General features: G+C 49.1%; 3 protein-coding genes across 3 annotated transcripts; 1 reads left to right on the top strand and 2 right to left on the bottom strand.

The window, feature by feature from the left end:
• Positions 1–600: 600 nt before the first annotated feature.
• On the bottom strand, positions 601–5,105 carry arpc5lb (actin related protein 2/3 complex, subunit 5-like, b). The gene is made up of 4 exons (XM_007909532.2): positions 4,857–5,105; positions 3,511–3,583; positions 1,541–1,717; positions 601–1,287 (listed from the first exon to the last, which is right to left on the bottom strand). The coding sequence occupies exons 1-4, from the start codon at positions 4,997–4,999 to the stop codon at positions 1,225–1,227; spliced, it is 456 nt and encodes a 151-aa protein (XP_007907723.1). The 5' UTR covers positions 5,000–5,105; the 3' UTR covers positions 601–1,224.
• A 427-nt stretch (positions 5,106–5,532) lies between these two features.
• On the top strand, positions 5,533–9,969 carry rpl35 (ribosomal protein L35). Its single transcript, XM_007909533.2, has 4 exons — positions 5,533–5,610; positions 7,599–7,735; positions 7,883–7,964; positions 9,774–9,969. Exons 1-4 carry the CDS (start codon positions 5,608–5,610, stop codon positions 9,921–9,923), a joined length of 372 nt encoding a protein of 123 aa, XP_007907724.1. The 5' UTR covers positions 5,533–5,607; the 3' UTR covers positions 9,924–9,969.
• An 802-nt stretch (positions 9,970–10,771) lies between these two features.
• On the bottom strand, positions 10,772–16,961 carry wdr38 (WD repeat domain 38). The gene is made up of 9 exons (XM_042337444.1): positions 16,893–16,961; positions 15,087–15,207; positions 14,873–14,989; positions 13,402–13,499; positions 13,079–13,159; positions 12,661–12,783; positions 11,792–11,941; positions 11,661–11,708; positions 10,772–10,894 (listed from the first exon to the last, which is right to left on the bottom strand). The coding sequence occupies exons 1-9, from the start codon at positions 16,959–16,961 to the stop codon at positions 10,772–10,774; spliced, it is 930 nt and encodes a 309-aa protein (XP_042193378.1).
• Between the last annotated feature and the right edge of the window lie 250 nt (positions 16,962–17,211).

Genomic DNA, 17,211 nt, shown 5'->3' on the forward strand with positions numbered 1-17,211 from the left:
AGAGTTGGATTATTTCTATTTGACCTGAGGACAATCTTTAAGTTCAGCAGAAAAAACAATCCCCAAACAAATCGACTGTTAAAGATGTGGTTCTTTGATCAAGGGCCTTCCTAAAGCTGTACTTTATCTAACTAGTCTGTGTTAATACCAACCTCAACTTTTAAACAGAATACTGGTTTTCCCTGCGTGTTACATCTGTGGATTCAGATCACAGCAGTTACAAGTAGTTTTCTTTGGGGAAAATTGATTAGTGGCCATTAACAAGCATTATTCACCACCTCTTATTCAGGAAATATTCTTGCTGGATTATTTTCCCCCTCCTATTTGCCCAAATCTGTATTGCAAGGTATAGTCCAGGCAAAGTATCAATGTGTCAATTCAATCTGTACCGGAAAATGGAGGTTTTTATATCATGAGAGCATCATTAATGGTTTAGGGCACTGAATGCAGAACTGTAATCAGCCTTTGAATAAAACTTAATTTGTGCTGAGATAGTTGGTTCTAGACTTAGTTCCAATTGGCATTGTGTCTCCCCCTTACTCAGAACGTAAACCAACCTTCCAAATGGCTGAGATATCACAGTAATACTGACAAACGTTGTCCGGTAAAAGATGATCAAAGAGCTTTATTTTGCAGCAGGCACTTTACAATGAATTCATCCCTGGTTTCGTCCAGCTAACACTATTGCATGTGTGTGTCATACTAAACCTACCCGATGACAGTACGAAAAACCCTGAAGGTTTGAAAATGACCCAAAGAAATAAAATGTAAATCCTAATACTGCATGTACTGCATTGACACCAAAGCCTTTTTTAAATATGTCACCATTACTCCATGTGGCACAAACAATAGTGGGTAAAAATATCTAACTTGAGCACAAGCAGCAACCACCTTTCTGTCTGTCGCGGGGGGTGGGGATGGGAGGGACAGGCCCGTCCAAGTCGCACAATATTTGGTTTCTCATAAGACAAAAAAAATTCTATAAAAAGGTAAAAACGAAAATGGAGCTAGAAAGGGAGGATGTGCAAGAGCTTGCGTTATGTCAATACTTGACCAAAACATACAGTAAATACATCAAACTCTTCACCACAATCTATTAGATAAAAAGCATTCCAACATAATTACAATTTTTCAAAATAATACATTTCATTTAATGAGAACAGGGGAACAAACCACCTCGTTATTCCCAACCACAAGAGCATTCTGTCCATGTGTCTTGCCTTTTCAAACCGTTTTTCTTGCCGTCAGGACCCGTACTATGGAACCCACTCCACCTACCGCGAGTGCCTAAGAGAGGGGAGAAAGATCAGGTCAGAAAGACAAGAGGCTGTTTTAAATTTTTCTTCACTCAGAGGCGAGAGTCCTCCCACTGAGCCAGACTGACACTCAACGACATAGAAAGAGGTTATCGTAAAAAAAAATGCACAGTCCTTGCGTTTCATCCAATGCAGTGGGTAATGCACTGAAGCACAGGAGTTCTCAGTCAGCAGTCTTACAAGTGCATGCTCTTAAATGAAATTGCTGGATTTTCAGCACCTACCTTTTCATGCCACTGGAGTAATATAGCACTGCTGTTTTCTGTAGGTTTTTCAAAGCCTTTGTAAATGTACTTCATTAAAAGGTCAATTCCATTTTTATCTAATGTCTTAACAGCCTGTTCTATTTCACTACTCTTGAACGACGTAAGGACTTTGAGTACTATTCCCTGGGCACGCTCCTATGAACAAACAGAAAAAAAGAAAAATTAAACAGTTTTCCTTTTAGCCCAATGTTAAACAGACTGCACTTAAATAGCAAAAACTAGTTCAACCTATTTTGAGGTCCACACGGGCACCTCTCGTCCCTAATTAGCCCAATTACATAAATACCCAAGATATACGGTCCAGTGTCTCAACCCAGCTCAAATCCACTAAAGGTTGGCTCCTAGTGAACAACAATGCCACAACCATTTCAGTACAGTTTCTTGCACTACATCGACTTCTGTAACCAAACATTAAAACGACACTGGAGCTCAGACAAAAAGTTAAAGCTAGGTCTAATGTTTAAAAATGTGTAGAATTCATTTTTAAAATATGTATTTAGATTACAATTTGTGTTCCAGACTGGTACTGCATCTGTGAAACGCTTTGAGACGTCCAGAAGACGTGCTTAGGCGCTGTATCAAATGCAAGAATTATTATATTAGGAATATAATATAACAGCAGGAAATTAAACAGCACATCCAATCCAGTACCACCCACTTTCACTTTTCTCAGCGTCGGCCCATTTCATTATTTAGTTCAACTATAACAGGTATCACTTAAATTAGATCCCTGGAGTACATTAGCAATTCTGTACTAATAAGTTCAGTTTTCATCTCCACTAAGGACATTAGAAATAAAGTAACTGTTTATCACCCGTTTCAGTATAGATTTCTGTGATATACTCCGAAAGAGGGAAAATCTTAAAAGCCTCCATTTTCTGCCTCCCCCCTCCATTCTTGTCGGGACAGTAAGTGGGCGATAGTGCATCTCACCAAAGTCACCATTCTTTCTGTGTGAAGCTAGTCAGCGAGTGTCACAACTTTTTGTTAAAATGGTCAGCTGGATTCAGACACCATGGGTATCCAAGCCAGATAGAGTTCCAAATATGTACACCACCCACACATGGAAATTTTCCCACATCTGGAATTGCATATGCACTCTCCCTGCAGGTTTGCATCCTAATTCAAGTGCATTATAAAAAAATTGGTCACTCCATCCACAACTGATTGTGGGACACTCATGTGCACAATTGGCTGCTGTGTTTCACCCAATAATAGTCAATCCACTTTAAATATATTCTGTGAAGAGCTTTGAGTCATCCCATCAATGTGATAAGGCACTATATCAAACGCAAGGATTATTATTATTAGGTGCAGGTTGGCAAGCACCAATGTTTGGGGAGGGGACCCCAGAGTGTGCATTGGGGTAACTGCTAGAATTTAACCAGTTCTAAAACTACATAGCTTGCTATTGAGAGGACTGTCTGCCAAGATTTCCACTGCTTGTCCAGCTTGGACATCCCTAATCGTTAGAGCTTTGGCTTACAGAGTTAACAGGATCTGAGTGGGAAGAATCGCTGCCCTCCAAGTACTATTGAAGGCTGATCTGTCATCAGCAGTTTTGTGGAGTGTTACTGACCTGCCTGACTCACAAACTGGACAGATATTTCCCTTCCATCACCCAGGGTGCCGAGGCCATTTGCAGCATGGAAACTGCTGGCCTGAATGATACCAGCAAAACCAGTACAAGCAGCCAGGAAACAAACCTGGAACCTTCTCTGTGGGTTTTGTTATGGTAAACATCAGACAGAGCCTTCCCCAGAGGGCAACCAGGGCAATGTCAACATAAAAAATTAAAAGGACCATTAAATCTTCACATATTTGTTGATCTTTCATTCTTGGAGGTAAGTTGCTGTGCTCTGGAACGGTTTTATAGTCAGTACAACACTCACTGTCATTTGTAAAATAACATTCAGTCATTTTAATACCTTTACTACTTGATTCTTCATGTTGACAGGAGGACTCCTTAATACGGCTTGGAATGCGTTAAACAAGTTACCTGTACATTATTACTGGTTAAGGAACAATACAAAGTGAAACTATGTGAAAATAATTTATGAAAAATCTGATGCCTTTTGGTTTCATTACAGATTTATTTATTACAGTTCCAACAAATTTAGAGAATTCATATACAGTGGCTTCCCCAAGTTGTTGATGGATATTGCATTTCATTTGATAATGAAATCTTATACCAACATGAATCTTATCGAAATAGTTGCACAGCACCCCCAGGGATTAGGAACACTATTTGATCCCTGCAAAATCAAATCAACAGCTGAATACGCAAGAAACATACATCGCTGCGGTGCAGTTTATAGAATTTGAAACTGACTGCAGTTAAATCCACTCCCACCCAATGCTCAATATATTGAATCTTTACTGAGTCCCAGTTTACCATTTTTCCTGCCTCCTGCGGCCAAATCAGCTTCAAAATAATAATGTATATCACCATTTCTCCATAAATAGTCAGAGAGGGGGTGATGTAGGGGGGAGAGGGGGGTGTGGGAGGCAGAGAGAGGGGAGAGGGGGGTGTGGGAGGCAGAGAGAGGGGTGTAGGGGAGAGAGGGGTGTAGGGGAGAGGGGGGTGTGGGAGGCAGATAGAGGGGTGTAGGGGAGAGAGGGGTGTAGGGGAGAGGGGGGTGTGGGAGGCAGAGAGAGGGGTGTAGGGGAGAGGGGGGTGTGGGAGGCAGAGAGAGGGGAGAGGGGAGTGTGGGAGGCAGAGAGAGGGGTGTAGGGGAACGGGATGGTTTGTGTGGGGGAAGAAGGGGTGTGTAGGGGAGATGAGGGGGTACAGGGGGTAACAGGAAGGTTTGGGGGGGAGAGGCAGATGAGCTGCAGACGGTTTGTCTCAATGTCAACCCTTCCCCCCAACCAGCAGCCGTTTTCTGTACCCGCTCCCCAGCCCGGGCTCTCCCCCCCACACCCCGGGGGCCGCCCGGCTCCCCCCCCGGGCTCTCCCCCCCCTCCCCGGGCTCTGCCCCCCACCCCCGGGCTCTCCCCCCCCCTCCCTGGGCTCTGCCCCCCACCCCGGGCCGCCCGGCTCTCCCCCCCCCCCCCGGGCTCTCCCCCCCTCCCCGGGGGCCGCCCGGCTCTCCCGCCTCGGGCTCTCCCCCCCCTCCCCGGGCTCTGCCTCCCACCCCGGGCCGCCCGGCTCCCCCCCCCCGGGCTCTCCCCCCCCGGGCTCTCCCCCCCGGGCTCTGCCCCCCCCCACCCGGGGCTCCCCCCCCCCGGGGCTCCCCCCCCGACTCTCCCCGGGCTCTCCATGAAAGGATATTGTCTGATTAAAGTGTCCACTTCCACCTCGTCCGGGCCGGGCTCCCCGGCCTCCTCCAACTGCTGCTCGTCCACGAACTTGTTCTCGTCAAACTCGTCGATGTCCAGCTTCCGGAAGCGGTTGGACAGCGTGTTGGCCGCCATTGTCGCGGGCGGCGGGTGGCGGACAGTGAGCGCGAGGCCCGGGAGCCGCGGGGCCTGAGCCGGGAGTCACCTCAGACTGGCCGCGCCGGAAACCGCTCCTGATTGGCTGAGCTGCCACCCAGATCTGATTGGCTCATATGTCTCTACCTTCCGGCGTCTGATTGGCCAAATTAGGCCCCACCGGCACCTGATTGGATGAACTGTCCCCCGTATATGATTGGCTTACCTGCCCACACTCCGGCACCCGATTGGCTGCGTTGTCCCTTATCTAATTGGCTAGTCTGACCCCCCCAATCCGGCTTCTGATTGGTCCCGCCCCTCGCGCAGTCCATCTGAGCCTGGGGAGAGGAGGGGAATCAATGGCAGGAAACAGGCAAAACAATCAACACTTTTGCTACGAAACTTTGTCAAGTTGTGATTTTTATTTTATTATTGTATTGTAAAGCAGCCGCTGCCCGTCTGATTGTGTGGTTAACGTGAGAACAATCAATGGCTCCCTCTCCGCTCCCCCCCACTGCTGACGGGTCACGTGGTGGCGCCTGGTTCTCCCGGAAGTAGTCGCGCGCGGCCGACAGCCCCTCCCTTTCCTGCCGTCGCCTCAGAGAGCAATGGTAGGAGTCCGCGGAGGGTCCGCGCGCCATCCGTCCCAATCCTCCTCCATGGCGGCGGTTACGGCGCCGCTGACGCTCCATCGCGCTCCCGCGGGGTCCGCGCCGCGAGGCCGCGCGGTTATTTGTGGCGATTTGCGGTTTGTTTCCCGGGATCGTTGGCTTTGAAGCCGCCACTCGGTGTCCGGCAAAATGGCCGCTCCCGGAGCTGCTCCTCTTCCCCTCACTTTAAATCGCGCGCGTTTCCTCTTGTTACCCCCCGGGGCCGCCGTGGAGCCGCGCCGCCGGCCTGGGGGAGGGGCTGAGGAGGATTTAGAGTCGGCAACGTGGCCCCGGCAACAGCGTGTCAGCCTCGGACTGTGACCCGGAGACTCCGGAGGCGCTTCGGCTTCACAGCCTATATGTCCCCTGTGTGTGTGTGTGTGTGTCCAGCCCCGGGGGAGGAGGCCCTGTGTGTGTGTCCAGCCCCGGGGGAGGCCCTGTGTGTGTGTCCAGCCCCGGGGGAGGCCCTGTGTGTGTGTCCAGCCCCGGGGGAGGCCCTGTGTGTGTGTCCAGCCCCGGGGGAGGCTCTGTGTGTGTGTCCAGCCCCGGGGGAGGCTCTGTGTGTCCAGACCCGGGGGAGGCTCTGCCCAGTGGTTCAGGTGCCATAAAAGTCCTTGTATTTAATGTCACAGCTTCAGGGCAAACGCCAGTCTTATTGGTACAGGAGATTTGGCCTCTTTTCCTGTTCAGTTGGTGGTGATAACCCTGACTGTCGCCTCTGGGTCAGGAGGTTAAAGCCCAACGTTGGGACTTGAGCTCACACTCCAGTGCTGGGGGGGAGCTGCAGTATTTCTGTGGGTCAGCCGGGTGTCTGCGTCATCGTGCTTAAAGGGTATCCAAACCAAAAAGAGACTTACATATGTCTCACCTGGGAATCCCAGAGATTGATTGTTGGAATGGAACACGCGCTCTTTCTCTCTGGAGGGATGCATCCTGCTTACTTAGGAGTCTTGTAGCTCAGTGGTTAGAGCACTCGCTTTGCAAGTGAGAGACCTGAGTTCAATTCCAGGCAGAGGGCGAAACCTTGGGCAAGTTTCCTTACTCCACACAGAGCCTAATAATAAACCCTCCAAAACCAATAATAAATTGGTCATTTTCAACCTACGACTGTTTGTGGGACTTTGCTGTGCGCAATTGGCTGCCGCGTTTGCCCACAAATATACACTTTACAGTATATTCTGTGAAGCGCTTTGAGGCGTCTGGAAGATGTGAAAAGCGCTATATCAAATGCAAGGATTATTATTATTAATTCCGGAGAGTAATAGGCAAAGGTTGGCAAGAGCCAAGGCTTGTGGACCCTAGAGTGTGCATTGGAGAAACTGCTGGCGTCTAACCGGCTAAAACCACAATAGCTTGCCGTTGATATCGCTGTCTGGCAAGCTTTCCAGCTGCCTATCTAGCTTGGCCCACCATCCTGTTTGGCTTGCAGGGTTAATAGGAACTCAGTGGGATGATTTCCTGCCCCCAGTGACTGGTCTGCCTTTCTTTCTAGGTCCAGGCTCAGGACTGGACTAGAGACCACCACAGTTTAGCTCCAAGGAGCATAGACACGTCTGATAATTTGTTAAAAGTGATGCCTGTTCAGGTGGTATGAGGTGAAGGTCGGCAAGAAGGAGTTTAAGTAGCTGGTCACGTTGTGGCTGCTTTGCTAACTGCAAACTGATGAAGATCACAGTGATTATTCTTGAGGGTCTTTGACTGATATAAAGATTAAAGTTTTAAAAGCTAGATTTGTCTTTCATTGGTTGTTCAACTTGTGAATAATTATAACTTTCAGTCTCTGTTCCTCTATGGCACTGATTTCCCCCCCAAAAAAAACACAGGCACTGACCTGGGCCTGACTAAGGTCAGAGCATCAGGCAGGGTTTTGTGTTGCTGCATGGTGTCTTGTGCATGCCTGAAGGCCTGGAATCTGCCCTTGTTTGTAAAGCACATTTGTTGAAATGCAGGCGAAGATCAAGGCACGCGACCTGCGCGGGAAGAAGAAGGAGGAGCTGCTGAAACAGCTGGATGACCTCAAGGTGGAACTCTCCCAGCTTCGCGTCGCCAAGGTGACGGGAGGTGCTGCATCCAAACTTTCCAAGATGTAAGTTACATTTGTGGTCGGTCTGGGTAGTGGATTGAATGGGGTGGGGGTTGGGAGAGGAGATTAAAGTGGATTTTTCTGCTGGGGTGCAGGACAGTGGGGGCGACCATCACCAGGGGATTTGTAACCTGTTTTGTTTCCTTTCAGCCGTGTTGTCCGCAAGTCCATTGCCAGAGTCCTCACTGTCATCAACCAGACACAGAAAGAGAACTTGAGGAAGTTCTACAAAGTAAGTGAATGTCTCTTCGGTGCCTGATCTATAACTGGTGTACAGAGCCATTTATATTCCCGAGTCATTAACAATGAGAGTGTCCGAGTCCTACTTGACTAACCGCCAACAATACATCTCGGCAAACGGTATCTCTCCCTGCCCAGTCACCTGCAAGATACCTCACGCCTCAGGCTGCCGAAACCCTCACCCACGCATTCGTCACCTCAAGGCTTGATTACGGGAACTCCCTCCTCATTGGCCTTCCTACCTCTTCCCCTCACAAGCTGAAGATCATCCAAAACTCTGCAGCCCGTGTACTCTCGCGCACCGTGACCCCATCACTCCCACCCTCTCCCGACCCCACTGGCTCCCCAACCCTCAGAGGATCAAATTCAAGATCCTCATCCTCACTTTCAAGGCCATCCATGGTCTTGCCCCCTCCTACCTCTGACCTGCTGACTCCCTGCTTCAACCTGCTCCATGTCTCCCGCCCGACCCGCCCTGCCATCGGTGGCCGGGCTTTCAGCCTCTCTGCCCCCACACTCTGGAACTCCAACCCACGGTCCCTTGCCTCCTTCAAGGCCGGTCTCAAGACTCTCTTCGACCGTGCCTTTTGTCTCCCTCCCACTTCACTGCCTTCCCTCACCCCTACACCACCCCTCCCCCATGCTTGGCCCCCGATACCTGACTGTTCAGCGCTTTGGGATGTCCTCCCGATGTGAAAGGTGCTCAAAATGTAATTTTGTTGTTGTTGTAAAGAATCTCTTAAAAGGAACACTTATTGCTGATATTTCACTGGTGTCAGTTGCTCCTTGATAAAGTACTCTCCAATTTTTAACTTGGTAGGTTGAGGTAGGAGGACATCTTGTGATTGATAATTGTTTTGGCTTTTTCCACCCTGTGTGAGCATTTGAGTTGTCATGAGCTTTTGATTAGCTGGGTCACCTGGTGATGGTTTCTGGGGTGAGTTGCGTAGTGATTGCAGGTGGTCAATGGCTTCCTATCAGTTTGTACATTGTTAAACAGGAAGAGAGCGAGTTCCTAACACCCTGCAACTTTTTGTCCTTCATTCGTTATAGAAGAAAATGTGGGACAATGTTGGCTATTATGTAGGTCAGGCTGTGAGCAGTGTCCTGTGCGCAGTGTGTTCTGTGCAATGATAAGAACAGTTACAGTTTTGTTAACCGAGGTGAAGGCTGCTCCGCTCTGCTGCTGACCATTTAACATCAGAAGCCGCGTCCTTCCGTTAGCTGTTGTGTAACCACCGGGTGATGTCGATTCAAAGGCCCTTCCTTGCCCGTCTGGTGCTTTATCTCCTGGTAATTGAGGTTCTGCCGTCTGCTCATCAAGTAATGTCTGCCTTGTGTTACATTGAGGGCTTCTGATTTTGAGTTTTAACCCCCAAAAACGATACAAAAAGGAAGTGCCTGTGCTACGTAAATCTGAGGTGAGGTTTTCTCTGGCTCCTGGTGTGCGCTCCATCCCACTCCTCCATGTGCGCGGGCACGTCTGAAGCGTTTGCGAGGAGGGAGGCACACCGCGTGCGTGAGGGCAACAGACAGTAACTAACAAAAGCTCTGAGCCTCCGATTTATTAAACGCTTTAAATTGCTATATAAAAAAATGAACCCCCAAAATCAGAAGCCCTATTTATACCCTGACTGGCTAATAGTTGGTCAGATGACTGTAACTGGAGATGCTTGTTCATGCGTACTTGTTGTCGGTATCTGTGAGGCATCCTACAAATGTCATTGTGAGCAGCGTGTGGTGACGAGCTGCAGAGTCTTACCTTGGCTAATAACAACACAACTCTGTCTCTTCCCATCAGGGTAAGAAGTACAAGCCTCTGGATCTGCGACCGAAGAAGACCCGTGCGATGCGTCGTCGGTTAAACAAACACGAGGAGGGTTTGAAGACCAAGAAACAGCAAAGGAAAGAGCGTTTGTACCCACTGCGCAAGTTTGCAGTGAAGGCATAATGTTCAGAGATGCCATTGATTAAAACCTTGGTCTAAATTTCTATCATTTTGGATTTGAGTTTTGGATTTTGTAAATATGCTCAAATAGTGTGGAGGCAGAGAGTGGGGCACTGATCTGGCCATGCTATCAGCTTCCTGAACCTGAGCTAGTCACACACTCAAAAAGTCTCCTCGCACTCGACTCACTCACACAGGACGCAGCACGATATTGAATTGAGCTTTCCTGCATAATCTGTACTGATCACAATCCAGGTGGGGACTGGTGTAGAACGATGCCTTTTACCACCTCTATTATGGTTGAGAGTCCACTGTGCCCTGGGGCTAACGTGACCATGGCTGCCTCTTAACTTCCTGGCTTTTACTCTGCACTCCCTTGTATTTTGAGACATACCTGTACCTCAGTGGTTAGAGCACTCGCCTCGTAAGCGAGAAACCTGGGTTTGATTCCCGGCAGGCGAAACCTTGGGCAATTTTCCTTTCTCCACACACCTGATAACAATCCCTCAAGAAAAGAATACAATAATAATTGGTCACTTCAATCCACGACTGTTTGTGGGACACTGCTATGCACAATTAATTGGCTGCCGCGTTTTGCCCACAAAATATAGTCAATTCACTTTACAGTATATTCTGTGAAGTGCTTTGAGACGTCTGTGTCAAATGCAAGGATTATTACCTGATTGTGGGATGGGGGTTAGTTTGCTGCCATTGAGACATCTGCAGACTGAGTGACCACATGTGCCCTGCAGGTCTCTACAATAAACCTTTAATATTGACATCAAACATAATTAATGGCAATCTCAAAGCTCTTCCAACTGGCTCTACACGGGTGACTTTTCACATGGTCTTTACTCTGTGTGGGGTGGGGTGGGAGGGTTGGACCTGGGATGAAGTTTGAGATCAATTGTTCCTGCTGTGAAGAGGGAGCCAGACGGAGAAAATTTACAAGTGAAGACTGTTTCCAGCTTTCCCTGGGGAGAGAGGAAACCAAGAATTAATCTGTGGAAAATGACTTAGCAATCCAGGGAAAGAGGATTCCAGCTCAGCTCCAGGACCGTGTTCAACCTCTCTCGTATCAAAAATGGATCTCTGTTCCTTCTTAGATTTGTCCTTGCCATTTCCTCTCCTAGAGCAAACCCTCCTCCATGTTAACCACTGGCCAGCAGTTAAAGCTGCTTCTAAGTTTGAACCATGATGCTGTTGTGGACGTTTTGACCACACAGAGTGACACTGCATTGTCCTCCACAAGCTGAATCTCTATTGCAAATCAGGTCCACCTTGTGCCAGTACAAACAGTCACTTTATAACCTATGTTAGCGGTTGTACTAGTTAGCGCACTCACAAGCGAGTGAACGCAGGTTTGATTCTTAGGTCAGGGCGAAACCTTAAGGAAGTTCTCTTATTCTACACACAAGCCTCTGTTTATCTAGCAGTAAGTAGGCACCCGGTTGTTAGCCAATTAGTGGATAGCTTGTCCAAGGGTAATAATCCCTTCAAAAAATAATAATTTGGTCACTCACTCCACCACTGTTTGTGGGACACACTGCTGTGCAGTGCGTTTCATCCCCAAACACACAGTCACTACACTTTACAGTATATTCTGAGACATCTCGAAGCCATGAAGAGGCAGTGTATCAAATGTAAGGATTATTATTAACATGTTGCTGAATCAGAGTAGAACACAGTTAAAGATGTGGGCAGTGAACTGCCAGGGGTCAGGCTGAAAATCTGACTTACCTGCAGCACCTGCTCACATTTCCCGACCTCACAATCCCATACGCGGACCTGTAGGAAAGGGCAGAGATCAGACCTCGACCCGGGAAACCGACACTGAATGGTCTTGATAATCAGCTGCTACAGGTGCCTACTGTGCCGTCATCTGATGCTGTCCCCAGGAAGATTCCATCTTTCCGGAATGCCAGCGCCTTAACCCAGCCGGTGTGATCCTTCAGCGTGAAGATCAATCTGCCGTTGTTTGTGTTCCAGATCCGCACCGTCCGGTCCCAGGAGCCTGAGGCCTAGGAGCAAATGTAATATAATCCTCGCATTTCAAACCTTAGGCAAGTTTCCTTACTCCACAAGCCTCTGTTTACTTACAGGAAGTAAGCAGCAACCCAGTAGTTAGTGGATTGGTGGATCGCTTTTCTGGAGATATTTGCCCTCAAAACAAATTGGGTCACTCATTCCACGATTGTTTGTGGAACATTATTGGGTGCAATTGACTGCTGCGTTTCGCCCACAAAATATAAACAGCCAATTCACTCTAGCCCTGTGAATCGCTTTGAGACGCCTCGAAGATGTGATAAGGTGCTTTATGAATTGTAAGGATTATTATTATTGTGAGAAAGTAGGGAGTTAGGATGAAGGCAAAGGAACTGGCAGCAGCACGTGCCTAATGGGGTGAATTGTCTTCAGTGACGCTGGGATCCATGTGATCTCAGTCCCTGGTAATATTTATTGATGTCTTGAGCTGGTGCTTGAGCCATCAATAAACATTACCAAAGACTGAGATCACATAGAGGACATGGGGTCGATTTTGCAGCATTTCTTAATCAAAAAAACTCCAGTGTTAAATTACCACTTGCAAATAAATACTTGCTGATAAACAGCACCAGAAATGACTTTCTCCTCCCACTTTGGCAAACCCCTCCAGCAAAAAACTAATTCTAGTGGTTAGGGAATATTAAGCCAGCGATGAACACTAAGTGCAAACCTGAGGTTTCACTGTTACACTCACCAGCATTCCTAGCTGAGAAAAGGCAACACAGCTCACGTTCCCGCTGTGACCAATCAATGTTTTCCTCCTTTTCTCATTCTGTAAATGCCACACAATCACCGAGTAATCCCAGGATCCAGTCGCCTGTGAGACAGACAAACTGTTTACTCGGGAAATCTCAGAGTTCTGAAAATTTCCATTAGAAGTTTTTAACATCTACTCAATTGTAATTACATTGATTAGTGATCATTAAACCTTATCATTAACACTAACAATTCTAAAGGTTTGCATCAATGTATTATACTCTCATCCTGTTCAATACTTGAATCTTTACCCAATTTTTATCTGCTCACTGCTTTGAACGATAGAGACCACAGCGTGTACTTTAGTGAACAGTGTAATAGTGCAGAGAGTAATAATGAAGCAAACAGCAAGTTACCAAATATGCTCCTTCGATTGAAAATGCACTGGTTTTGATAACGTTCTGATGTCCGTAGAGAGTCTTCAGCAAGTTGCCTGACTGTTAAGAGAGAGCAAGCTTTTCCATCAATGGCTTAGAGTAGCATTTTGACTGATGTGCGTGCGGTCAATGAAAGAATAGATTGCAGCACGTACAACAGCAACAAGTTGCATTTAACATGTAAGTCTCAGAGTAGTTACCACAGGTGTGTTTTGATGTTCAGCTGCAAGTAGAGGTGAGGTGACAAAAGGGCGAAGAGGAAAATCTGGTCAGGAGAGAAAAGTATGGTTTGAAGTGCTTACCACAGGATCCCACAGAATGGCGGAGTAATCCCAGCTTCCAGACACCAGGAGCTTGGAATCGTGGCTGAAGCACACCGTCTCCACACTCTTATTGTGCCCTGTCGAGAGATCAGCCAGAACAAAGCAATGAGGTGGTGGCATCATTGTGGATCTGAGTAAAACCAGGCTGAGAACTCATCAGCTGGATTCTGGGGCTCGGCGAATGTGCATCAAAAAGTTTGTCAGTTCAAGCACACATGTCGGGGTCTGAACTTAGCGTCCAGGCTGACGCTGAGAAAGATGTCGTTCGGTTGGATGTTAAAGATCCCACAGCGTGTTTGAAAAGAAGAGAGTTTTTCTTGATGTCCTCGTCAAGTAATCGTCTAGATAGAATCGTGGATCTTTTCTGTGGTTAAATGGTGCGCTTGCCTACAAAATAACAAGTAACTCTGCTTGACATTTATACACTTATTTATGCTTTGAGATGTGGTCTGAGGTGCTGGATCGTGAGGGACCTCCAGTGTTGATGCAACAACAATGCATTAGATTTAGGCAGGAGGACGTCCCAAGGTGCTGGACAGTCAGGGATTTGGACCCGAGCTGGGAGTTGGGATCAGGGAGCTGGAGAACATGGGTAGGAAGGTGGGCAAAGGTGCGATCGGAGAGGTGCGGTCTTGAGCTGTGCCTTGATGGGAAGGAGCAATGCGAAGGGACTGGGGGATGGAGTTCCAAAGGCTGGGGGCAGAGAGGTTAAAGGCTCGACCAGGACATGGAGCAGCTCGGAGCCCGCTGAGCGGAGGGAACGGACAAGTTTATATGGGGTCAGCAGCTCAAAGAGGTAGAAAGGAGCAAGGCTGTGAAGGGCCTGGAAAGCGAGGCTGAGGATTTTAAACTCTATCCTCTGGGGAATGGGGAGTCAGTGGAGCCAGCGAGGGTGGGGGTGATGGGGTCACGGAGGCTGGTGTGGGAGAGGACACGAGCTGCATAAGTTCTGGATGATCTGCAGCCTGTGGAGGGAAGAGTTGGGTAGGATGACAAGCAGCGAGTTGGCGTGGTCGATTCTAGATGTAATAAATGCATGGATGAGGGTTTCAGCAGCCTGAGAGGAGAGGCAGTATTGGAGCCGGGCGGTGTTGCAGAGGTGGGGGAAGACAGAGCAGGACATGGCACGGATGTGGGGGAAAAAAGGGAGTTGAGGGTCAAACAAAACACCACGGTTCCAGACTGACTGAGTAAGGTGGAGTGTGTATTTATGGATGGTGATGCGGCCAGTGCCTGGGGAGGGGTGATGGGAGTATGGGGGCTGTGTGTGTGTGAGCTGGGTGTGTATGTGTGAAAGTGGGGATGGAGCGGTGTGTGAAAGTGGGGGTGAGCTTTGTGTGTTGGGGGTGGGGAGCTGGGGCAGTGGGGGTGTGAGCTCTGTGTGTGTGTGTGCGTGAGAGAGTGAGGGGTGGAGGGTGAGCTGTGTGTGTTGGGGGCCGAGGTAACATACCGTGCAGGATGTTTAGACAGCTGGCTCTGGCTGTGTCCCATACTCTGACTGTACGGTCGTGTGATCCGCTGGCAAACCAGTCACAGTTGGTGTTGAAAGCACACGCTCTCACCGGCCCTGGGTTAGACACACACGGGGGACACCGTCACTACAATGTCACTCAGTTAATTCACCGCCCAAGAACTGAAATGGGAAAACCCGGAGTGTCTCCCACCTGTGTGGCCTTTCAGTCTCGCCAGGAGCTTCCCGTTAGCGACCTTCCAGATACAGATACTATTGTCATCAGAGCCGGTCAGCAGGATCTGGCAATCCCAGGTCAGTGTGCACAGGTTCACCTGCCGACAACAAGCCAACTGGTCACACACTGGCTCCCGCCTCACCGGCCCATTAACTGCATTTTTCCTACGAGCGCCTCATCACAACAACAACAGATTCCATTTATGCAGTGTCTTATCACATTGAAAAGTGCTTTACAGTAAGCTTCCTTTTGGAGAAAGTGAGGCCAGTCAAGCAAATGGGCTTTGGTTTGTTCTGTATATAGGGCCAGTGCAGTGCTTCCTCCCTCTCTCTGCTCAGGGCACAAGATATAATCATAGAATTATACAGCACAGAAGAAGGGCTTTCGATCCATTGTGTCTGTGCCGCTTTTTGAAAAGAGCTTCCAATTCAACCCCACTCCACCGCTCTCTCCCCATAGCCCTGATCAACCCCACTCCCCCACTCTCCCCCCATAGACCTGATCAACCCCACTCCCCCACTCTCTCCCCATAGCCCTGATCAACCCCACTCCCCCGCTCTCTCCCCATAGCCCTGATCAACCCCACTCCCCCACTCTCTCCCCATAGCCCTGATCAACCCCACTCCCCCACTCTCTCCCCATAGCCCTGATCAACCCCACTCCCCCGCTCTCTCCCCATAGCCCTGATCAACCCCACTCCCCCACTCTCTCCCCATAGCCCTGATCAACCCCACTCCCCCACTCTCCCCCCATAGCCCTGATCAACCCCACTCCCCCGCGCTCTCCCCATAGCCCTGACCAACCCCACTCCCCCGCGCTCTCCCCATAGCCCTGATCAAGCCCACTCCCCCGCTCTCTCCCCATAGCCCTGATCAACCCCACTCCCCCGCGCTCTCCCCATAGCCCTGATAAACCCCACTCCACCGCTCTCTCCCCATAGCCCTGCAAACTTGTCCTCCTCAAATAATTATCTACTTCTCTCTTAAAAGTTGTTATCGAATCAGCTTCCACCAGCCTTTCAGGCAATGCATTCCAGATCCCAACATTTCTCCTCACCTCCCCTCTATTTCTTTTAACAACTATTTTAAATCGGTGATCCACTAATCGTCTGACAACCGGGTTTCTACTTACAGCAAGGTAAACAGAAGCGTGTTGAGTTTTCGAATTCAAGATCCTCATCCTCACCTACAAGGCCATTCACGGCCTCGCTCCCTCCTACCTCTCCGACCTAATATACCCCTACCTACCTGCCCGTACCCTCTGTTCCTCTGGCTCCGGTCTGCTTCACATCCCCCACCCCAACCGCCCTACCATTGGTGGCCGGGCCTTCAGCCTCTCAGCCCCGAGGCTCTGGAACTCTATCCCCCAGTGCCTTCGCCGCTTCCTCCCTTTCCTTCTTCAAGGCCGGTCTCAAGACCTTTCTATTCAACCGTGCCTTCAGCTCCCCTCTCGACTCTCTACCCCCTCCTCGCTCCCTCCCTTCCCTCCCCTCACCCTGACCATTTCCCCCTTGCTCGGGTCCTGACCCAACTGTACAACTGTACACGTCGGGACGTCCTCCCGACGTGAAAGGCGCTCTATAAATGGAATCTTGTTGTTGTTGAGTGAGGAAACTGCCTTAAGGTTTCGCCCTGCCCGGGAATCGAACCCGGGTCCTCTCACTGTTCGTGTGAAGCTGAGTTACATGCTGAGCACTAAGTTGCTGATGTGCTCAGACAATGTGTAGAGAGTGATTTAGTTGCAGTCAGTGTCTCGCAGCCCAGAGGGCAGGTGGGAGCTCACCTCAGCCTTTTGCAATGGGATGTATTTCACGATGACAGTGTTGAAGTTTAGAGACAGTTTCTTAAGCATGACGAGTTAAGCTTTGCTTCCGTGGATTGTGGAGATCATGGACAGCGGTTGTCAGGGGAATGGGATTGAGGTGCTTTCACTGCTGACCGGTGGCCAAGAACCACACGGTTTCCTCTCTTTGTTTCAGGTTGTTAGCGTCTGGATCAAAAGCTCAGCCTCAGCCTCACATTGGAGCTGGGCGGGGGGGGGGGGGCAGTCAGTGGTTTGCTTTGCCCATACCTGGGAAAGAATTACCAACAACAATATCAAC

The sequence above is a fragment of the Callorhinchus milii genome, unplaced genomic scaffold, assembly GCF_018977255.1.
Source record: "Callorhinchus milii isolate IMCB2004 unplaced genomic scaffold, IMCB_Cmil_1.0 Scaffold8, whole genome shotgun sequence".
Lineage (NCBI taxonomy): Eukaryota > Metazoa > Chordata > Chondrichthyes > Chimaeriformes > Callorhinchidae > Callorhinchus > Callorhinchus milii.